At 36.3% G+C, this 25628-nt stretch overlaps 1 protein-coding gene across 7 annotated transcripts in view; it reads right to left on the bottom strand.

The window, feature by feature from the left end:
• Positions 1 to 25628, bottom strand: part of Vav (Vav guanine nucleotide exchange factor) — a 384489-nt gene that overhangs the window by 69540 nt on the left and 289321 nt on the right. For 5 of the 7 annotated variants that reach the window (XR_011334865.1, XM_069839772.1, XM_069839777.1 and 2 more), the window contains one exon: positions 20666 to 20834. Coding sequence is in view for 5 of the 7 variants with exons in the window: in XM_069839772.1 (XP_069695873.1) it covers positions 20666 to 20834 (169 nt within the window). In the remaining 2 variants the exon portion in view is untranslated. Of the gene's footprint in view, positions 1 to 613; positions 14226 to 20665; positions 20835 to 25628 lie in introns of those variants that run through there. The other 2 variants (XM_069839774.1, XM_069839780.1) reach the window with 2 other exon arrangements.

The following is a 25628-nucleotide window of genomic DNA, read 5'->3' as shown; positions in this document are numbered from 1 at the left end:
ACATTAGTAATATGACAAAAGTATCATTGAAGTCCTTTTTGATGTGTGTAATTTTTTTTTCCTACTTCTTTGTATAAAATATAGTTAAGAATGTGAAAAACACGAAATTTTCAAGTTAATGTCTGCAACTTTGAGCGATTGTCCTTGAGTTAATTTTAATATGGCCATTACAAATGCTAGTCGCACTGAAATTGCAGTTGCTTAAACTCGAAATGTATTTAGTGGGTATCATAGGAATGCATGGGATAAAAATATCTTCTCCTTTCGTTTCGCCAGTTAATATTGTCACTTCTATTACTATGTTTTGAATGACTTTTTTTCACACGAATTCTTGTTCCATTGCATAATTTTGGTGGATCAATATTTCGCAATAGTACTATTGGTGATTCAATATTAAGTATTAAATTATATGGTAGCAATCCTTGTGGTTTCAAAGAATTCAAGAATTCAGTTGGATAAAACACAGTCTGCTCATTATCTACAACTGCGTAAAGATACTTACTGCATGAATTTTCTAGTTTTAGTCTTCATGATATGTATCAACAATGTTTATTTAATTTCGTGTTATAATTTCCATGGTCTCGTGAAAGTCGATGTTGAATACAACAGACAATAATAGAGAACAATTGACTACAGAAGATTGCATTATAGTATTACACATGAATGTTTGATCGTATTTATTTTTATTTTTTATTTTTTTTTTTTAAATTAATTTAACGTCCATCTTAACAATTTTAATATAGACTATGTTTTCCTCCTGGTTATGAAGGTTAAATGTGCAAACTTTGGTACTTATCGGTCAAAGTGTGTAGATTTGTATAGAAAATATACACACATATATATATTTGTATTAACAAAAGCCACCCTAAATAAGGGTTCAATAGATCGGCCTACTAATCAATTCATAAAGAACAATGATTAAAACAAATATGTGACAATTTGAAAAAAAAAAAAAAAAAAAAAAAAAGAGAGATAAATGATAAGAAAACATAGGAAATCATTATTTACAATAAAAGTTCCTTGGGTACAAATGATTACTACTAAGATTTATTTCAAACCATCCGTCCTCAAGTGAGGTAAAACGAGCAAAATAATGATTCGATTTGTACATTAAAACAAAAATTTACGTGTTAACATATAGATGATAGTGTAGAATTTGAAGAGAGGCCTTCAGAATTTCCATTACAATCTTCTGAACCTCATAAAAGGGAATTTGAAAGGATTTAAGGATATTACATGTAAATTTTGGTAAACAACCCCTCGCTCCAAAAGCCTGTAACATCCCAGTTGTAAAGCGAAATGCCATATTTTTCACTGAGGTATGGAAGACAAGGTACATATTTAGCTTGCTTGTCATTATTTATCTGCAGTGCTTGATTTGTGTCTCGTTCAAACCAAATCGTAGGGTCTAAGACCATCGCTTTCTGGGTTCTTCTATTGATGGCAATTATATCGACTCTTCTATGAGAATAATCTTTAGATACACAGGATGATTTTAACACATGAGATCCTATGACATCAATCGTTGCATCAGAAATTTTAAATTGTTTAAGCTGATTTAAAGTTTCTCATGGGATCGTGCCACAGGCACCGAACATGAGTCCAAAAACTGTCCCATGTGTGATGTGGTATTGTGCTCCGAGATGCTGACTTGTTTTTCACGACACACCTCTTGTGGCTGTTGCTCGTGCATCTCGAAATGAATTATGGGATCAAGAATGACACCCTTATCCTTCTCCTGATCAATTATGATATCAGCATGTCTAGTAGAGCCATCAGAAGAGATGCAACCAATCTCCTCATAAACTTCATAGGAAGCATTCTGACGGACTGAAGCTGCGATGAGAGAACGAACCATATTATGTCCGTTAATTTGGAGCAATTCTCCATGATGGCAGAAACCCAACACGTGAGGTAGCATTTCTTGCTCGTCGCATCTTCTAAAACGGGCTGAGTCAAGAGTTCTACCAGGGAGAGTATGTACAGATATTGTATTACAGTTCATCTTAATGGCTTGCGTCCACTGACTGCCTGAAAGTCCCTTTTTGGTTGAGAGCCACGAATTACCTTTCTTCCAGTGAGAATAGAAAACAATTCCCAAACCTTTACTTTTCAATTTGCTCCATTGATGAAAAGAATCTTTACGCAATGCTTTTCTTAGTTTTTGAGAAGAAAAACGTTCAGAGCAATCGAAGGTAATTGGTAATTGTTTGATGCAGTGCTCAATTTCGTTTGGAAGATTCCGAGTGGCTGCTGCATGAGGGTTGTCAACGTGTAAAAGTCTTTGACAAATATTTAAATGCTGAAGGTAAGCTTCCCACTGGGCTTTAAAGACTCCTAAACTTCGCAGTCTTCTTGATGCATATATCACAGCATCCGGGGTGTCAGTAGGAATGTTAATTATTTCCTTAACAGCACTGCGAATTAATTTGTCAATATCAGTTAGAAATTTCACTTTAAGATCTTTTAAAGGAGCACATTGGAAGGGGTAAACCAGCTGAGGCCAGATATACTGATTTAATACATTCATCTTTTGGTCCGGTATTAGTAAGGGTGAAGTGACCAGCTGATTAGGATTTTTTGCCAGTTTTTCAATTATTTTTGCCGCGTTAAATTTATTTCATCATTAAAAGTAATGCCAAGATATCTTATGACTTCATCTGATTTGATGCAAGATATTTCTTGTCCATAGATCAAGGTAAGGGAATCAGAGTAGAGACATCCTTTACGTAGGTGTATAACATTACTTTTATGCAGGTTTACTTCAAGACCAATTCTAGCTAAAGAATTCATGGTCAGTAATGTTGAATATTGAGCGGCAGATTTATTTTTAGACAGTAATACTAGATCATCTGTAAATGCAAGAATAGAAAGATTATTTAATTGAAGTGATATATTGTATCCATATTCTCCAGAGATGTTACTTTCACTTAATTCCTTCATCACGAAGTCAATGGCAACATTGAATAGAATTGGTGAGAGTGGAGCCCCCTGTGCAACTCCTTGCTTGATCATTATAGGGGCTGTCTTTGAGTTTTATTAATAGTGATAGTAGTATAATTTCCTATTAAAAGCGATGTTATAAGCATATTGAGTTTTGGACGTATAGGCATAGCATAGAGGGTTTGTTCAATGTGTTGATGAGAGACATGATCAAACGCCTTAGAAATGTCCAGAAAGACTACACAACAATCCCTTCTATTAACTTTTGAATCCTTAAGGCATCCATTAACAATAGACGAATTTAGGAATATACCTGGACCAGACATAAAACCTCGTTGGTTAAGATTTAAATCAAGATAAGATTGTAACTTGATATCTAATACACGCTCAATAATTCTGCGCAGAACAGAATAGATCGTAATTGGACGCCAGTTCTTAAGAATATCTGGATCATCATCCTTATAAATCAGAATTGTGTGTGCACGTCAAAGGCAGGGCAGAACATGTTCCCAACGGGGCATATATGTGGCAATCAATGGAAGAGATTTATATAAATGGAGCTCTTTAATGACCTTCATTCTGACTCCATCTTCTCCTGGATACCCTTACATGCAAATGCAATTTCTTCGGGGGTGATGATAATATTGTCAGGTTCTGAATAATCGGATACTGAAGATGACTGATAGTTATCAAGTGTGTAATTGTTGGCAACACCATATAAATTGTTGTAATATTCGTATACCGAAGAAACGGGTAACTTACATCGCAAAGGACCTTTAGAGGATAATATATGCCGCACTACTTTCAGACGTTGGAAGTAATAGTTAAATTGTGCTAAATCATAATCGTATTTGTTCTTTCTTCTCTCAGTATTCTTCTTACTTCTATTTTTAGGACTGTTTGACTGTTTATAAGTGAGACCATCTGGATTATTTTTCCTAGCTTGCCATTTTTTGTAATAAGTTGTTGCAGGATGTTGGGGCCCTTTACATTGAAATATTGACTGTTAAAGTAGTGACAATATTTTTCAATACATTTATCAAAGACGGCATTGTCTGAGGCATCTAAACAAGCTAAGGTGTTGAATTGTGTATCCCAATATATAAGATCAAAATTATCATGTAGAAGAAATGGGCTGACGAATATAATTTGTGAATTCATTGTTGAATAGAGGATCATTATATGAGTGATTGATAATATTTCTATGTACTTCAGGATGAGTACGTACAATATGACTGTTAATGCTTTTAAAAAGACGGCCACATATTTCACATTTACATAAATTCTCAGGTGATACATTTTTATCTGAATTTTGAGTATTAAGAGTAGTTTCCTTATTAGAAACAGCTTGGGATAAAGAGTCATTATTATGACATCGATTGATGTGAATATGAATTCCTCTGGTTGTGAACTGTTTATGACAGATTTTACAATTTACGAAGGATCTTGTATTGTGCATACTATTTGAAGTTGAAGGAGTATCATCCATAATCAAGCAAAACCATCACAAATTTAAGCCAAAGACATAAATTATTAAAATGAGGTCGATCAATAAGTCTTGAAAAAAAAATACAATAGTTTGTTTACCTAAATCAGAAACACGTATAGTCACAAATTGAAACTTAAAAAAAAGAAAATTTAAATATTCACTAGAAATTGATAATATTCACCAGAAATCGTTACTATCTTCAAAAGTCTGAAGAAATATAGCAGGAATTAAGCTCTTGCATAACACAGTTGTCCACAAGACCACAATATTTCATTAGTCATATCCATAATAAAGTGTATGATTCTTTTCCATAGAAACCATGTCAACAAATAGGACCAAAAGTAAATTTAAGATTTATCCATAACATAAAGAGTTAATTATGCTACTAACATTACCACTTAAAACACATTTAAAAATAATAGTATCAGTTTATAATTCTGTGTTAGAAACTCACAAATAAATAATAAACTCCAATATATATCAGCTCTTATAAGCAGATCATGGCTGTACAATTCCATGGGCAACATCATACATACATACATACATACATACGTACATACATATCCACATTCACTTTTATATATTAAGATAATGATACATAGTGGGTTGCCAAATTAATATATTATATTCAGCATATAAGAAGTAGGATTTCTCTTTTATATTTGATTTTATGATCATATTTTAATTGAAAAATATTTGAGTACATTATTTTGTTCTGCCATGAGTATGGAGTGTTATTCGTTGATTTTACAACAATGAAATGTTATGGTGCACTGTTGGCATACTATTTATGAGTTTGTGTGGAACCTCTTTCCAGTCTTGCAATTCATTGTGAGCACTTCGTTGCTTTTAATAACCCATGATCGACTTACAGAAGTAAGCATTGGTTTGACTACATTGAAATACATTAAGGCAAAGAAATTTAACATGTTTTAAAATCCATGGCCTTTCAATTGTAAACTGTTCTCATTGTAGCAATGGGGAAAAGTCTTGATCTCACTTCAAGTGAAAAATCAATAACTGCCACACCCTGCAGCACTTGAATACACCCAATGATAAATTTCTGTGATGAAAGGAGTGTTCCAAGCTTCAGTAAGAAATATAAAAAATGAAAAGCATCAACAGTTACAATCAGACAGCAAAGGAAAATGTGGTCGAAAACGAAAAATTCCAACAGATGGGGAAATTCGACAAAACACTTTGGAAAACCAAAAAGATTCTAGTGTCGTATGCCAGTTTCTCTCTGACGTGTAGTCGAGGTCGGAAGGGGAAATGGGAGTGACGTGACAAGATGGCCGAAGCTCAAAGGGGTATGAGGTATTGATGTTAGGTCCCACATTGGACCCCAATTGTCATATGCAGGTATCCATGGTCATTCCTCTCCAACATGTAGTCGAGGTGGAGTGGGGAAACGGGAGTGACAGGACAAGGTGGCTGTAGCTTGTGGGTGGGGTGATGATACGAAATAATTATGGCGAAGTTGAAGGAAAGACTGTCTTTAAAATAACATTTGTTTATTACAAAAATAACAAGAAATGTATGGATCCCTTCTAGTTCTGTGGTAGGGGAAACGGGGGGAGTCGTGATAGACATTGATAATTTAGAAATTCGTCCTGACGCTTCAATGCGGGGAGCTATGATGAGTGATAGTAAAGTAAGATCTGAGTGAGAGGGAGGTACGGGTAATGGGAGTGCCTGGAAAAAATCGGCTTGCTCTCACGTGCGTTGTGGGGAGGGGGGGACAGGATAACGAGAGAGATGGAATCAGGTAGACTGTTAGTTCTCTAGTTTGAAGGATCAACACAGCGTACTGTGCGACTTATCGAAGTTGAGAACAAGCTTCTGGCATAGAAGGACCAACACTGTGTACTATGCGACTTACCGACATTGAGAACAAGCTCCTGGCATAGGGGGATCAACACTGCGTACTATGCAACTTACTGACTTCAGGAGCGGGGATGGATGACCTCTATTATCAATGGATCAAACAGAGCAAACTCGCGACTTATCGACTCTAGAGGGGGTGTTGAGGAGAGGATTTGGTTTCACAAGCCGAGGCATGAGCTGTCGAGGGCAGAGAAAATAAGAAAGTGAAGGTCTGTAGTGAGGTAAGAAGAGTAATGACTATAGAGTACGTAAAAGGTGAGAGAGATGCAGCGAGAAGACCACAGGAGACAGGGTGCAGAGGGACTCCCTGTTCCCGAGGGGGTGGCCGTATATGGCCAACTCCGAACAAAAGACAACCATGGTGTAGACTAGTTGGAAGACTGCTGCTAGTGATGGAGGACGCATAGAGCTACCCATTTGACAGCGAGCTAACCAGTGACTCTGGACTTGTGGCCGTGCTGTATTTATACCTCTCTCGGAACCATGACATTGGGACGCGGTTGAGGTCACCCATGCCTGGGGAATTTCCACTGCCAATGTGGCGTGCATATGACTCGTCGCCGCGCGGTACTCGCTTTCTCCCTTACAAGAGAGGAGAGGGTCAACCTGCTTTCAGAGAGAGAGAAACAGCAACTGGTGTCTGCGCAGGTAGGTTCGAACTGTGTTAAGTAGGATGCACGGGCATCAAAATATGATGTACACAACACTAGAATAGCAATAGGAGTACTAATAGCAGTTTATATCCGAACTCTACAAAGAAAATTCAAGAAAATGGAGATACAGTGTTGTCGACCTCGAAAGAAGCAATGTTTCTGAAACTATGCAACAACAGAAACGACTGCAATGGGGCAAAAAGTATAAGGATTGGACAGAGGAAGATTGAAATAAGGTACCAGTATGCAACCATGACAATGTACATCAAGTGAATATGTGTAATCAGGTTTTATGGAACATTGCTGAACAGTGATCCACATTTAATAATTTTCTCAGACGAGGCATAATTTTATTTACGTGGTCATTTTGCTACACAGAACAACAGCTGCTACCAGGGAAGCTGTAAGGTTTGTCTTAGAACAGCTCACATACAATATACAAATATAACAATATACAGTATAACCACCATATAAGTAATAGCTTCAAATAACAACCCAGCAATTACAACAGTCACTGAAGCAAGAAAGCCAATCAAAATTATAGAAAATCAAAATAAATAAATATACTTTCAATGAATACCGTCTCTCAGGAAATGACATCGCAGATCTTCTAGCAAAAAGAGTACTACTCTTCACAAAGAAATCAAAAGAGTAAAGTCTCGCATAACAAAAAACAAATTAGTCAACAACAAGCACAAGGGAACATTTGGGCAAACATCAATAAAATTGAAACAACAACTGTCATAGACCTTGAGATGAGGCCGTAGCTACATTTCGTTTAAACACAGAACATAATTGCTTAGTTCCCACCTCTACAAAATTGGAGCATATGAAACAGATGAGTAAACCCTCTGTAAACAACAAGGATCAAGAATGGACTTTAACACCTACAAGAGTGTCCCAAATTAAATAAGGAGTTTAAAAAATCGAAGAACCTAAGTGGTCTCTATTGTGAAAAAAGAAGAATAATGGGTTAAATGATCCCAAATTCAGCCATTTGAAAACACAACAACAACAGATACTGGAGTCTAGATTCTCGATTAATACACGAAATTCCACTGCATGATGACAAATGACAAAATTGGTGTATGGTACACTTCAACTACAGGAAAAATAACAGCTTTTTAATAACAGTAAATTCAGAGAGGTGGTGCACAAACATGCGCGCATTTTTTTTTCCAGATTAGTAAAAATTAGTGTTGTGGGATTTAATCGATTAATCCAGCATTGTCAGACACAGCCTAAACGGAGCGGAGTACTCCACTATAACTCGTTGCATGCTCCAGTGCTCCCACAGACATAAGCAAGTTCACGCTCCGACTGGACATCTCTAGCACCACAATCGGTTTCGGAGCTTACAACTCTGACACTACTGGATTAATCAATCAATTTCTGTTGTAAGATTAATCGATCAAAAATACTTAATCGAACTAATCGAGTTGATTAAAATTAATCGGTTGTAGTTGATATTAATTATTATTTTGTTAATACAAACTCATACTAAAAATTCCGACAATATTTCTCTCTCGGAAATTGCTTACTTAAAAGCACAACAGTACTGTTATTTTCTAACTGTAAACCAGATAGCGTAGGGAAAATCTTTGCACAAACACTTCAGAAAGGGTTGGAGATATGAGGACAGTGACCTGGTCAACCTCTATTGAAAGCTGAAACACAATGCGAAACCCTTATTAAGTTTCATGGTATTCCAAGAAAACTTCCACCTTGTTGTCAGCTCATTTTCCTAGCATATCAAATACATACTTTTCTGGGATTCGTCCCCCTCATTCCTTATAAAATAGCCATGTCTACACTGTGTGCAAGTGAGAGCATAACTATCTCCTTTTTATAAAATCTGGTACTCTTGGTTTCACAAGTAAAGAATCTTTGTTGCAAGGTTGGGTTCAGGAAGCCATAAATCTGACTGACATGCTCCCCCAATTAGTAAAACCGTGAACAAAGATACCATCAGGAGACTGCCGAGAATGCTGTGTTGTGAATTTTCCATTTTTGAAAGAATATCCCTGTCACTGCATTACGGTTTCAGTTGTGTCTAAGTAACAGTGCGTTGTGGCTCTCAGCAGTATGACAGTGAATTTACAATGTTTAATTTCTTTCGGCTGTGGATAAACTATAATAATAGTGAAGTGCCTCTACAGCCACAACCAGGGCCTTCTTCTGAAATGACTCCAACTAAGCGTAAGAATTATAATAAATCGTCATTAGGAAAGGGGACGAAGTTACGAAAACAAAGTGTACTTAGAGTACAAAATGTTAAGAACTTTATTAGAAAAATATTTCAAAATGGTGGAGTTTTGAAAAGATGGAATATTAATCAATTGGTGGAAGAGGTGACAGGTCTTAGTTTAAGCAGTATAAAGAGAATATAAGATATTGAAGATCCATCTATGTATCACACTCCGGAAAAAAAGGGAAGAAAGGGAAGCTGTCCTTTTGAAAAATCGACGATTTTACTCATGATCTTGTGCGATGAACAGTGTACGAGTGCTACCATACAAGAGCGGAATGTCACCGACAGTAGAGTCTGTAACACATGCTATGCGCGAGAAAACTAGTGGCAATGACTACGAATTTCCTTATGGAAAAAGTACTGTTTGTGGATTACTCTGAAGTATGGGGTTTTTACATAAGACAGTGTAAAGAAAACCCACTAGAGCTGAAACCAGTAACATCATTGCCTGCAGGTACTCGTATCTCAAACAGAGAAGAGTTGAGTGTACAAGGCTACAATGATGTGTATTTAGACGAAACCTGATACATCAGTCATAATGTGTCGCATGAAAAACTGAACAGACGACTCTGAAAACTGTGTGGTACTGATATCAGGTACAAAGGGTGACAGAATTGTTCTTGTGCACTGTGGGGGGTGTTTCGGTTTCATAGATGGTGCTCTAGCTGTTACTCACAAGAAAATGGCAGATGAACCTGCAGATTATCATGGTACAATGAACTCTGGAGTTTTGGAAGAGTGATTAAAAAAAAAAAAAAAAAATAATAATAATAATAATAATAATATTAAATTCCTAAAAATTATACTATATATCATATAATTAATTTGTTCCTAATAGAAAGTACTAGTATACTGAAAAGAAACCAACCAGTTGCAAAAGAAAATATATTTAAAGAGTCCAGCCAAGAGCAAACATGACAACAGCTGAAAGTTTTAGCAAGTCAACTTCCCCTAACTGGCCTGTCAATCACTGTCATCTGTGCAGAAGTGGTGTGAGGCCAGGGTTCTTTACTTGTGGAGCCGAGAGTAATTCGGGTTACAATAGGGGCCAGTCTTCTGTTTCGACCGCTGTACTTTTGCAGGTGCTTGTAGTTTCTGTACTGAGTTTGTACAAGATGGTTGTATGATATTCTGTAAGATTTGGTTTGATAAAGGAAAAAAAAAAAATCAGTTTTCTGTGGTCTGTGAAAAATGAAAACTCCATTATGTCATGAGAATTTGAGAGGTAAACTCGGTGAAATGTTTGGATTTAAATTGAACGATCATGGAGAAGTGCTTGACAGAAAAAAAAACGTTTTTTCGTGTTTAGTGATGCAGGAAACATTGTTACTAAACATAGAGCGGCACTTAATTCGGAGCATGTGAATGCATTCACACATTTCAAATCATGGATGAAGCAGTATTAACTAGATGAGTCTTGATACTTTTTGTTATTTATGTTTGTCTCAAAAATACCCGGAGAAACTGACACAATAAATTATAAGCCTCATAATAAATATGTTAGTAAGCAAATAAAATAGTTGTTTTGTAATATAACACTACAATATATGCAGATATACAACATTTAATACTTATGCTTATCACCGAACAGAAGTTAAATTTAACAATAATTATGTATTACAGTAGATTAAAACATTTTTTCAACTCGATCAAAACTCGATTAATCTATCGATTAAATTCAAATAGTTAATCAATTAAATATTTTGATCGATCGACAGCACTAGTAAAAATGCATATTTTCAACAAGATACTGCCATAGCACATAGTACCTGTAATTCTTTAGAATTAATTATGGAGGTTTTGATAACAATTCTAGCCTGCATGTTCGCCAGACCTTAATGTTATGCAGTGGCTATTACTTGTGATTAAAAAAAAAAACAGAGAGCTTTTGTCCCTAGCCATGGAGAATTCACTCTATCATAATGTGATCTGCACCACAGGGAAGCAGTAATAGGCAGGCAAGCGGGCACACAGGTGAACAGCACGTGTTATTCACAGACTAATTCTCACCACATGGAAGCAATATGAGGCATCTGGCGACCAAAAAGCTGTTTTGCATGTGCTATTCGTATTGATGATAAGAACATTCTGTAATACCTATTTACAAAAGTTCACTCTGCTGTCAGGATCGCCCTTTTGCAATTAATGCACTTGAATTGTCTTATATGGCTTCAATTTAAGTAACTTTGTTGCGACTCTTGGTGATGGAAGAATGCAAATGTGCATGTTAATAAGCAAGAAAACTCATCTGAATATAAATGTCTTAACTAAACTTATATCCAGAGGGAAAACTGTAGAAAGGCTGGAGAGAAAACTGACTGAGAAGTTTCAGTCACAAAAAGAGTATTGGCATAATGTTCTTCAAAGAGTAGTCACCATAGTGAAATCTCAAGCAGTTCGAGGACTTTCACTCCGTGGATCTAATAAAAAAAAAATTTGGTTCAACAAGCAGTGGCAACTTCGTACATTGTTTGGAATTAACTGCAGAATTTTATGAATTTTCAGAAAAGCATATCTTACTGCATGGGACCAATGGAAGTGGCCATATTTCATATTTATCTAAGACTAGAATAATCTATGAAGAAATGTCGAGTGTAATGGTGGATGAAGTGCAGATAGTTGTAATTGAACAAATTAAATCTTCCAAATATTTTTCTATAATCGCCGATTCCATGTCTGATATTCATCAACTCACACCTCATATTCTGTTATGTGTTACCTGAAGGAACATCCAAAGAGAAATTCATAAAATTTCTATCTAATCCAGGACACAAATAAATGACAAAAGTGGGGGAAAAATTGATCACTTTTATGTTACAGAAAAAAAGAGTTTTTACTGTAAAGGCAGTATTAGAAAAATTGTGCAAAACCATTTGCTATGAAGACAAATGTCTTACCTGAAAGTTCTTTTTAAGAAACTTGGATTTCGATGGAATAAGACACAGTCTAATAGGTGCACACAAATAGAAAGAGCAGATATTGGCAATGCACACATTGCATATTTAAAGGGGAACACAAAAAAAAAAAAAAAAAAAAAAAATGTATATTTTAAATGAATGTACTCGTCCTTCAAAGCAATAATGCAATAGTTTTTACTTCCAGCTCGCTACCGTTTTCACAGGAGAGCATTTCTTAGAAATAGTATGACGTCACTTTGCCAAGCGGTTGCGTAGCTGTAGCAATAAGGCACATGTCACAGTCAATTTCTTCCTCATTCTGTGCAGTCATTAAAATGCCTCAATGTGCGGTTTATGGATGTTCCAACATTTCTGGAAATAAAGGCAAGGACGGAAAGGAGAGAAAATTTTTCTACTCATTTCCTAGAAGAGATCACTCTCCAAAGCAACACTTGGCTTGGGTGCAGTTCATCCCAACATCTAATGCAGTTATTTGCTCTGACCATTTTTTACGATGATTATGATGAATCTGAGGTTATAAAGTTTAAATTAATGCCCAATAAAAGAAAAGGACCTACCCTTAAATCCGGAGTACTATCAACTGTAAGAGATGTGAATATATTGAAAGTAGAAGAAGTTTACGATATGAGGCGAAAGAAAGGAAGAAGACTGTTTCCACACTTCTTCAACACCTTGTACATTTATTTGTGACGTGATAGTTAATGAGGAAATTTCATCCCAAGATCCGGAAGAAACATTTATATGGATAAAGAAGTTCAGTGCGCAATGGGAACTGAAATATTTAGAAAATTATGTATTGACCAAACTTCTGACAATAGTAATGATGGAAGTTATGAACCAAGTGAAAATTCCGAAAGTGATATAGTGAGTTTGAAGACAATGATAGCAAAGACATAAACAAAGAAACTTGTACTGAAGTAACGTGGTTTCGAATTTCATGGAGTTGTTTAGATAAACTATTTAAATTTTTTTGCATTATGTATCTCCTGTTATAAAAGTGAGTCGTTACAATAAAGGGGCAATGTTGTTTATTAAGACTATTTGTGAAGACGGTCATAATGTACAGTGCTATTTACAGGAAATAATCGGCAGCAGGACTAGCAACAGTCAGGGATGGTGTCGGAAGAGCCTCTTTTCAGCCAACAGCAGCTCCCAGGGTCCAGTTAGGAGACCTACTGCGGCAGGGTAGATTAGACTCTGTATCTAAAGCTATGGTGGAAGCAACTAATCTAGGAGACGAAAACTCCAAAATCAAATGACCTGGCCCTCTAGGTTGGAGGTTGGGCATGAGGCCAACAACCTTACTCTGTTAAAAAAACCAAGTTAAAAGACATATACCAGGACCATGAGAGATGGAAGGCTCTTTGTAAAACCTCTACACCAGGTGGTAGAAGAGGATCGACTAAGTAAGTAAGGTATTCACAGGAAATATAAGGTCGACGTCCAAGAGACAATCTGTTAATTGCATCAGCATTAATGTTATCTGAAACCTCTCTATCCCATGAAACATCGCTCCAGTACCAAAACCACCTGCAGGGGAAATGAGTTGCAAAAAGTTCACCCGATTTCCAATACAACACTGATAAGAGGTGGGCTTGTTTATACATTTTATAATAATTTAATATCAGACACAGGTCCAGTAGTTCGTGACAGAATTTTATTAGTATTGGTTTAGATTAGAGAAAAATTAGCCAACATTACGAAAATACACTTCATATTACTGTAAAGTAAGTAAATCCATGGTGCTACAGCCCTTTGCAGGGCCAAAACTAACCAGCCGGTGCTGACCTCACATTAACATGCCCAAGCAGAGGTGTACGATCATCCAGTCAGGATGGAGGTATTGTGTGGTTAGCACGATGATCTCCCCAGGTGTTATAGCTGGTATGCGAAACTGGATTTTCGCTACCTATTGTAGCTCCCCAAGTGCATCAGGATGCTGGGTGGATACCAGTCTCATGCACTGGCCGAAATTTCATGAGAAATTTCTTCCCCCATGAGGACTCGAACCAGCACGCATTCTGTAATGCAAGTCCTAGTCAGGATGCCTTAGACTGCGACGCCACGGAGCGGGACTCATATTACTGTATAACAACAAAATAACATTTGCACGTAAAGTTTACAGTACTGATTTTATTAATGAAGTTAATTTATTAATGTTTGGCTGGGCATCACACAAACCAAGGTGAATAGATAATTAATGGTAACATTTACTTGAATATGTTGCAATATTTTTTAGTGTCTCAACTTGATTCTGATGGAATTTTCAACACTTGTTTTCCAACAAGAAGGGGCACCACCACATTTTGAAGCATTTGTCCGTGACTTCCTGTATGAAACATTTTCCGACAGGTAGACAGGAAGAGGTTCAGTCAGATTTTGGACTCCTCGTTCACCTGATCTCACACCTCTAGACTATTTTGTGCGGGTTTTGTGAAGTCAGAGGTCTACAAAGTGAAAATCAACATCAATCACCTGAAAGAGCGAATTAGAGCTACAGTTCTGAAGATTATATCAAATATATTGGAAAGAGTGTTATATGCTACCACAGGATGCTGGGATCTATGTGTTGATATGCAAAGCGGCCATGATGAATTCCACTAATTTTCTAAGTCATGTGACTAGACCATTCATTCATAGCGTTCTGCCCAAGGGCAGGTCTTTCACTGCAACCCAGCATTCTCCAGTCTTTCCTATTTTCTGCCTTCCTCTTTATTAGACCATTAATGGTAGAAAAATAATGTTTTAATGAGTTTATCACAGAAGTGGACAGTGACTTTACAAACACTCTGTACTTATCAATGATGCAAATTTCAGTAAGTTAGGCATTTTTGTTGACAGGGTTAAGGACAATAACTTTCTCAGCATTTACCCAAATACTGACATCACCCTAAGAATGTTCCTTTCAACAGCTGTGTCTAAACAAAACATTGTGCCAAATTCGGCAAATAATAAAGATCATGTTTTCAAGTGTCAAGCCATCATGATGATTGATGGTGATGAGGATTCTTAGCTATAAAAGTACTATTGGGATGAAAAATGGGAAATGAAGGAGACCCAAGGCCAAGAGCATTAACGAGTAACAACAACTACCACCACACCAGCACTGCCACTGCCACCGCCACCACCACCACCAGCAACAATAGCATCTAATTGTAGCAGCGAAAGATCATTTTTGGTTCTAACGCATGTAAAACCTTATTTGCCAACACAATGACGCAAGAGCGAATTTAATTATATCCATATTATGCATAGAGAATGACATAACAAAATGTCTTGGCTTCGAACAAGTCATCGAAAATATTTACTTTAGAAAAGCAAGAGGAAGAAAAAAAAACTTCAAAATTTGAAGTGCAAGTAACATGTAAATAACTGTTTCATTGCTGAATTGTAGTAAACATCTCAATAATAAACCGTGCTTTTATTATCCAATGATGCTCAAATTTAACTTCATGCCCAACTCTAACTAAAATAAAATGTTAGAGTTATGGCACACAAAGAATACCTGATTAGGAAACAGGAAAGGATACAAATGTAGAAGCACGAGAACGAAAAAGTGAGTAAAATATAAATGAATTGGTTGGAGCTAAAAGGCATTTTGCCAAAAAACACCATTTCTATGTTTTCATTTAATGAGAGCTTTAAAAATAAGCTGCATCAAATGGTGGATAAAACAATTTTGTCAGACTTCTCCTTATGCTAGTAATCACTAATCATACCGGGATATATGGAGGAGAAAAGCATTATGTCACCAACAACATGCCATTCAGCACCAGACATTATGAGCTGTGTGGCAGCACTGAGATAATATGAGCCCTGGTTGTTATGATTTCAAGTATAAGTATCACATTCAACAATGAACATACTCTTTTTAATTTCTATACTTATTCTGTTAGTTATATTGCGTGTTACTTACTTACTGGGCTTTTAAGGAACCTGGAGGTTCATTGCTGCCCTCACATAAGCCCGGCATTGGTCCCTATCCTGAGCAAGATTAATCCAGTCTCTATCATCATATCGCACCTCCCTCAAATCCATTTTAATATTATCTTCCCATCTATGCCTCGGCATCCCTAAAGGTCTTTTTCCCTCCGGCCTCCCAGCTAACACTATGAATTTCTGGATTTGCCCATACGTGCTACATGTCCTGCCCATCTCAAACGTCTGGATTTAATGTTCCTAATTATGTCAGGTGAAGAATACAATGCGTGCAGTTCTGTGTTGTGTAACTTTCTCCATTCTCCTGTAACTTCATCTCTCTTAGCCCCAAGTATTTTCCTAAGCACCTTATTCTCAAACATCCTTAACCTATGTTCCTCTCTCAAAGTGAGAGTCCAAGTTTCACAACCACAAAGAACAACTGATAATATAACTGTTTTATAAATTCTAACTTTCACATTTTTTGACAGCAGACTGGATGATAAAAGCTTCTCAACCGAATAATAACAGGCATTTCCCATATTTATTCTGTGTTTAATTTCCTCCCGAGTATCATTTATATTTGTTACTGTTGCTCCAAGATATTTGAACTTCTCCACCTCTTCAAAATATAAATTTCCAATTTTTATATTTCCATTTCGTACAATATTCTGGTCACAAGACATAATCATATACTTTGTCTTTTTGTGATTTACTTCCAAACCTATATTGCGTGTTACAGTTTATTTTTGTGTGGTGTTTTTGTGAGAAATGTTTTCAAGAAGGAAAAGAAATTAATCTGGTCACAAAAGAAATGCTATTAAAAATGCTGTTGTTAAAGGCTTGGGTGATGTAAATTAATGGTGGACAACAAGTAAATGAAAACAGGAGAAGACTACAAGTTAGTGCATATGTAATATTACAAATTATATCACTTAATTTCGTACTACAGAACTTACGGGGGGGGGGGGGGGGGGGAACTATATTCTGACAAGTTTCACACCTACAAAATAAAAGTCACACCATAATAAGTATGTGCACCCTCTTTAACAGCCAAAGGAAGATTTAATAACAATAACACATAGATTTCCTGAACGCGGGAATTCTTATCTGTCATGTGACAGAAATTTTGGCGATTTTAAGAAAAAACTCAAGTTTGACAGAGCGCACAAACCCCTAGAATATGTAGAACTTGCAACAAACAGCAAGATGTAATATTACTATGATGTACCGAAGTATATATGATATTTCCGTGCAGGAATTCTGCATTACCATATGGTGAAGAATGGGTAGAACAGAGAAAAATTCTCTCCAGCACCGGGATTCGAACCCGGGTTTTCAGCTCTACGTGCTGACGCTTTATCCACTAAGCCACACTGAAATCAAATTCCGATGCCAGATTGAATCCTTCTCAGTTTTAAGTTCTACCTCTCTGTTTTCCTTTGGTGGTACCCTCATGTACTGTGTCATTGGTTCCGTCGGACCCTGGCCACTTAGTCACTCGTAATGAGTGCACCTCTGTACATAGTGTTGGACATTGTGTCACTGTCACATATTCTGTGACACAGTACATGAGAGTAGGCCACCAAATGGGAACAGAGAGGTAGAACTTAAAACTGAGAAAGATTCAATCCAGCATCAGAATTTGAATTCGGTGTGGCTCAGTGGATAAAGCGTCAGCACATAGAGCTGAAAACTTGGGTTCGAATCCTGGTGCTGGAGAGAATTTTTCTCCATTCTACCCATTCTTAACCATACAGCAAGAAGTAAGTTGAAGTTCATGTTGTGAACCAAGGTGAAATATTAAATTTCGATACTTGGTGGCCTAAACTATTCAAGAAAACTGCTATCTCTAATGAAACTAAATTACTTGAAAGAAAAAAAGCAAGCATTCTATCCTGCACATCTTAAACAGTTTATATATTTGAGATTTTACAGTTTCTTCAATAAAACAGACACTCTCTCTGAGAAAGTCAGAGTTAAACTTTCTTTGCACAAAGTTTCAAAATAAAGCATAATATGATGGAAAAGTACGAACCAATTCTAAAAAGATACAGGACATTAAAATATTAGTTAAATGTGTGAAACCTAAGGCACTGAGTTTAAGAAAAAATTCTGAAACGGTCTGCAGGAGATACTACCACCAGGGGAGAAGATGATGACAGATCAGTAATGTATTTGAACAGCTTTTTTTTTTTTTAAATAATTTTTTTCATAATTTTTTTTTAAGTAATCTGTGTTGACGACTTTTATACAAGTAAACCTATTATTATCTAGTGTGTATTTGTTATTAATTTCGAGTACCTATGGGTTTCAAAACTGAATTATTATTTTTTGTATTAGTATTGGATAAACACAACATAACCATATTTCGTGAATAAAAATAGTGTTACATAAAATTTCAAACTGATTTCGTTATTGGAAATCAATTTCGGTGCTAAAACGCATTATGTCAATTTTATATAATAATTATTTGTAAATGATTAAACAACCTGAAGTCGAAATTGCAATAGAAAATCTGAAAAAGTACAAGTCTCCAGGTATCGATCAAATTCCAGCAGAATTAATACAAGAGGGTGGAAGCGCATTATCTAACGAAATTTATAAGCTTGTACTTGCTATTTGGGAAAAGGAAATTATACCAAAGTAATGGAAGGAGTCCATAATCGTACCTATCTTTAAGAAAGGGGACAAGACTAACTGTAGTAACTTTCGAGGAATATCACTTTTGTTGACGCCGTACAAAATTTTGTCCAATATTCTTTTGAAAAGATTAACTCCATATGTAGATGAAATTATTGGGGATCGTCAGTGTGGTTTTAGGCGTAATAGATCAACTATTGATCAGATATTTTGTATTCAAGGTAATGGAGAAAAAATGGGAGTATAAGGGTACAGTGCATCAATTATTCATAGATTTCAAAAAGGTATATGACTCGGTTAAGAAAGAAGTTTTATATAATATTCTTATTGAATTTGGTATTCCCAAGAAACTAGTTTGATTAATTAAAATGTGTCTCAGTGAAACGTACAGCAGAGTCCGTATAGGTCAGTTTCTGTCAGATGTGTTTCCAATTCACTGTGGGCTAAAGCAAGGAGATGCACTATCACCTTTATTTTTTAATTCTGCTCTAGAGTATGCCATTAGGAAAGTCCAGGATAACAGAGAGGGTTTGGAATTGAACGGGTTACATCAGCTGCTTGTCTATGCGGATGACGTGAATATGTTAGGAGAAAATCCACAAACGATTAGGGAAAACACGGGAATTTTACTTGAAGTAAGCAAAGAGATAGGTTTGGAAGTAAATCACAAAAAGACAAAGTATATGATTATGTCTCGTGACGAGAATATTGTACGAAATGGAAATATAAAAATTGGAAATTTATCTTTTGAAGAGGTGGACAAATTCAAATACCTGGGAGCAACAGTAACAAATATAAATGATACTCGGGAGAAAATTAAACACATAATAAATAAGGGAAATGCCTGTTATTATTCAGTTGAGAAGCTTTTATCATCCAGTCTGCTGTCAAAAAATCTGAAAGTTAGAATTTATAAAACAGTTATGTTACCGGTTGTTCTTTATGGTTGTGAAACTTGGACTCTCACCTTGAGAGAGGAACATAGGTTAAGGGTGTTTGAGAATAAGGTGCTTAGGAAAATATTTGGGGCTAAGAGGGATGAAGTTACAGGAGAATGGAGAAAGTTACACAATGCAGAACTGCACGCATTGTATTCTTCACCTGATATAATTAGGAACATTAAATCCAGACGTTTGAGATGGGCAGGACATGTAGCACGTATGGGCAAATCCAGAAATTCATAGTGTTAGTTGGGAGGCCGGAGGGAAAAAGACCTTTGGGGAGGCCGAGACGTAGATGGGAAGGTAATATTAAAATGGATTTGAGGGAGGTGCGATATGATAGAGACTGGATTGATCTTGCTCAGGATAGGGAGTATGGCGGACTTATGTGAGGGCAGCAATGAACCTTCGGGTTCCTTAAAAGCCAGTAAGTAAGTAAGGAAATGATTAAACAACTCTAAATATTGATCCATTATTGAAAACGTGGTGTCTGTCAGTACTCTACAATACTGAATGAGTGAAAAATGTGACCAAAAAGCTTTTGAAGATATATTTTTTCCTTCTCCTGGAAAAAACTGACGTAATGCCTTTTAGCTCTAACCGATTCAAATATGAAAACATGTAGTTAGATTAAAATAGTGCAGGCAATGTTTTTTAAAAATACCTTCCACATGTTTGTGTAGGTTTACAATACTGCACAAGTACAAAGTATTTATGTTTACAAAAAATGTGCGATACTGAAATGTGTAGGGAATGCTGAAAAAAAGTTGGCCTAGGAAAGAATAAGCATCAAAGTCCGGCTCTGACTGTGTGAATGCTATAATTAATAAAAGTTACACAGCTAGAATTACGTAGGTTATGGACTGATAATGGTGAAACTTAGTCCAGTCATGCATGCATTCCTGGCCAGGAGCTAAATGGAATACTCTGTATATTCTTGCATGTTATCACCTCAAGATGGAGGTAAATTTGCTTTACAATGAGAAAATTCCCACTACATTCAATATTATCCTGTTACTTACCCTATCTTGGATTTTGCCCTTCCACCAACCTTTAAAATCACCTTCTTTGCTAAGAATAGTTACGTGACAGCCTTTCTTCAGGGGCAATTGATTAACTTCAGCTGGACTGAAGTCAAACTCAGCAATAGCTATTATTCGTCGAAAGGGCCATTTCAATTTCACATCCAACCTAAAATAAAAATTTTAATTTCAAATAAAGATAACCATAATAAAGAAAATGTATTTCTGAAAATATAAAGTTTACTTAATTTTTAATGTTGTTTCAACAGTTATCTAAACATCTTATGTATTCCTTTTAAGTTTCACTCACTCACTCACTTACTTACTTTTGGGCCCACTTTAGTCATGGCTAGAGGATCAGATACCAATACTGGATATCTAAGGTTAAGCCAATTCATCTCACTCACCCACCCACTCTTGCACGCACTTTAGTCATGGCTAGATCATCAGATATCAATACTGGAATCCAAGTTTAAAGCCAAGTGAGTTCTAGTGGAATTTATTGCATACAAAGACGAGTTGGGACAGGTTTCTTAAGGGAATTTTCACATCTGTCATCATTCCAACATTCTCCTTCGTCATCTCATTATGACTATCCATCCTTGTCAGCACAGTAACATACCTTAGTACGAGCTAAATAAGTGTGAAATATTAGACCTGAAGATAGAGGAAGATTAGACTAGAACAAAGGTTTGTATAATATTTTCCATCTAGTTTATCTAAGTATTATAGGTCGACATACAAAACAAAAGGGTCAGCATCACCAGAATTCAAATTGTGTGCGTGCGCGCACGCACGCACGCACACACATATATACAGGGTGATTCATTATTACGTGTAAATACTTTGAGTATGTAATGTAGAGGTGAAACTAAGACTAAAACATTCTTTTCTAACGTATGACAAAGTAAATTTTATGTTTTTAACAAAGTGTTAACGAGAACTTTAATCAATGATAAAACATTCTATACAACTTTTTCTTAAAACCTTTAATTCCAGAGTTAACGCCATTTTCGTGGAACTTGCGCTCCCAAACAAAGAAAGGACAAGACGCCAAATGTAAACTATTACTTTCGTACAGTGCATTTGGACTTCAATACAAAAATAACCAAAGTCACTAAATCCATATCCTCGGCAGTCCACTTATGCACGTTTTGTGAACTAAAACCAGACACAGTAAAGAATGTAAAGCAATTTCTTCTAGACTTTACACATTTGCACAATTCTTAGTGTGATGCATGTTCAAAGTGCTGTCTCTCAACTTGAAGAAGACCAGAGGGTTCATGTCCGGTGATCTGGCTGGCCAAGGAGTTGGCCCTGCGCGACCTATCCATTGACCTGGATATGCAGCATTGAGATACGCCTTTACGTTTCGGCAGTAATGTGCAAGAGCACCATTGTGCATAAACCATAAGTTCACTCGCGTTGGAAAAGGAATATCATGTAGCAGACCTTGCAATTCGCATTCCAAGAATACGCGGTAGATTTCCCCAGTCAACCACGGAGGTGAACTCGAGGTCCGAGTAACTGATTTCCCACAATGCCACACCAAATGTGTGGGAGAACAGTAATGCCTATGTAGTTACTATGGCATAGGTGCCATCTAGTGGAACTCTGGAATTAAAGGTTTTGAGAAAAAGTTGTATAGAACGTTTTAGTCTTAGTTTCACCTCTACAATACACACACAAAATATTTACACGTAATAATGAATCACTCTGTATATGGTCAAAATGAAACTGGCAGGCCTCTTGAGCAGTGAATTTTATCCAGAGTCCTGTTTGGGTGAGTATGCAGTTCACAAGAGTTTCCGTGCACACAATAATACAAGGCACTCTTGGTGGCATCTTCCACAGCATGCTTGTAGTGGATAGGCTGCTAGATTTTCATGCAAAGAAGTTGGTATCTGCATTTGATCCCCCATTGTGACTATATACAGAGCTTTCATTTCAAAGCTTCTCAGTCTAAATAACTACTTATTTCAATTAAATTAAATTTAAATAAAAAACATGTTAATTTAGATACTGGGGGGGGGGGGGTTGGTTTATAACTAGTGTTAATTCCATTTTAGGTTTATCCCCTCACCACACTTAGAAATTTCAAATGGCACCTCTATACCAGGTGATTCATAAGTACCTGTACAAACTTTGTGAGTGTAATGTAGAGGTAAAGGTAAGACTAAAATACTCTATACAACTTTTTCCGCAAATCCTTATTTTCAGAGTTATGACATATAATGTTCTATCTTGCTAGGCATAAAAAACATGAACCAATATAACCTTAGGATGTGTCACGTTTGCTTACTGTGATAGATGTTTGTTATTCATACACCTCACTACAATTGGTTCCTACCTGATAGGACTTTGTTTATTGTACGTAGGTATATACTGATATTGCATGTTACGGACCCCATTCAACTCATTCTGAACAGTTTCACAGCCATTTTGAGTTTGCTGCTGTAGCTCTGCTATGTTCGGAATTTGAGCAGCATAAACGAGCACCTTCAGACAGCCCCAAAGATAGAAGTCCAGGAGGTCATAAACAACTGAAGCTTACTGTACAAATTATAGAATGAATGTATACTTACGAGACATAGTGATGGTAGGTCCTACAACAGTGCCATACAACTAAATATACCTACGTACAGTAAACTAAGTCCTATCAGGTCAGAATCAACTGTAGTGGGGTGTATGAATAACAAACAACTATCGCAGTCTGTATGTAAGCAAATATTACACATCTGAAGGCTTTACTGGCCCATGTTTTTGATGCCTAGCAAGATAGAACATTATGCATCGTAACTCTGGAAGTAAGGATTTGCGAGAAAAATTGTATATAACATTTTAGTCGTATTACATTTACATTACACCCACACAGCTTGTACAGGTACTTATGAATCATCCTGTATTATAATACTTGAATTTGAAAGAGTATTCAATTATTAATACATCTCACTCATTTGTTCTCACATTTTTAGTTTTCTATCGTCACCTGGTAACATGGATTGTTCTCATTGTCGATTGTAGGATGAAAACCAGCTCATTCTCGATAATTTCCTAAATTTGATTAATTAAATTTCCTAAATTAAATGTTCAAAATGTGGTCCATTGTTGGCTAGACAGTATAACAGCCTATTTCGGAACTTCTCTACATAGCACTGCCATAGTATCAAAACCATACATAAATAACGTAAATCCAAACTTCGGCTTTTATAAATCTCTATCCCATTTTAAAATAAATAAATAAATAATAAAAAAAAAAAAAAAAAATACAGGGTCATTCCATACAAAGTTTTAAAATTTGTAACATCAAGTTCTGGATTTTTTTCAATATTCTAGTAAATGTCATAATAATAAATAGTTAAATCGCCTAATATCAGTGGCGGCTCGTGAGTATTGAATTCAGGGGGGCTGCATTAAAAAATAAACCATGCAACTTACATTATTTAAAGATTAGTTCTATGCGCCTTGTCTTGTAGGTTGAAAACTTTAGAATCATCTTTTTATTAAAATGTGATATGTCGTTTAACATAGTCTTTACAATGAAAAACATAGCTAATGCGGTCAGTCTCTCTTCTCTCATCGTATTTCTGAGATAGGATTTTACTCTCTTCAAACATAAAAAGCAACGTTTTGGTTCGGAAGCTGTCATTGGTATGGTGATAGCTATGCGTAGTAGTTCCACAACTTCTGAAAATGAGGCCTGCAAGTTCTCAGATAGAAGAAACTGCAAGAGTTTGACTGCGTCACTGATATTTCTGAATTTTGTCTCTGATACAACACAGTGAGTTCCGTTTTTAGTTTGTCTTTATCGAACATTGGAAAAAGCTTCACATATACATTTACTGTATGTCATTTTCAGCATTCAGCATTGTAGGATTCAAATTTTTCTTGACACAGAAGAGAAGATAATATCAGATGATCTATGAACTGGAATCGGGTGTTAGCTTGTGTGATAATGAGGTCACACACTTCCTTGGCTGCCACAACTCTTGTCTGAATCCCTTCGATCTTACGACGCTTTTTAGGGTTTTCATTTTCTCAGATCTCACTACCCAACTGTGCACTGTTCCGTATGACATTAACAAAGCTTGATATGCAGAGTCGGCCTCGGTAGTATAGTCGGTTGCGGGTTCGATCTCGTCCAAGGTCGATTGCATTTAAATGAGACAGGCTCATGTCAGTAAATTAACTGGTATTTAAAAGAATCCTGCAGGACAAAATTCCGGCACACCGGCGACGCTGATATAACCCTTGCAGTTGCGAGTGTCGTGAAATAAACCATAATTTAATTTTTTATATGCAGATTTGAACCTTAGAAATATCTAACTGGCGATGTTGTAGTTGGCTGTATAATATATCTACATGATACATCAATAAATGAAAAAAAATGAGCCAGAAATTGAATTCAGGATCTTCAAGAGTACGCACCAGGGCGCTTACCTCATTTATTGTGAAGTTGTTAGATGTTTCAGATTCCATTATGGTTTGAAAACATTCTAGCAATGGTTCCTTCTTCTCATGAACAACATTTACTGTTCTTATTTTAAAATTCCATCTTGTTGCCCCAGTTAATGGAATTGTCTTTGAAACACATTAATCTAATACAGACTGTGTGGAGATCGAGAGAAGAAAGCAGGGATACTGGATAAATTAGCAAAAAATATGCGAGCTTTGTAGGCTATTTTGTTTAGCGGCTCTTTCCATTATGAGATTCAACTGATGGGCACTTAATTTCACATTAATTCTCCTGAATTGTTAAGGTACTGAACTGAACAGACTGTAAAATATTGTACAGAATTAAACATTGTTGCACTTGTTATACTCACAACATTGAAGAAAATGTATTTAAAACTGCGTGCTACTGACAAAATGCTGCAAATTTTGCAGCGCCTGGAAACTCTGGATTCAAGGCGAGGGGCAGCAGGGGAGGGGTAAAACTACGTGCAAAGCATCCGAGACGAGA

This window comes from Periplaneta americana, chromosome 11, assembly GCF_040183065.1.
Source record: "Periplaneta americana isolate PAMFEO1 chromosome 11, P.americana_PAMFEO1_priV1, whole genome shotgun sequence".
In the NCBI taxonomy this organism is placed as follows: domain Eukaryota; kingdom Metazoa; phylum Arthropoda; class Insecta; order Blattodea; family Blattidae; genus Periplaneta; species Periplaneta americana.
This window is presented reverse-complemented; position numbering and strand designations above follow the sequence as displayed.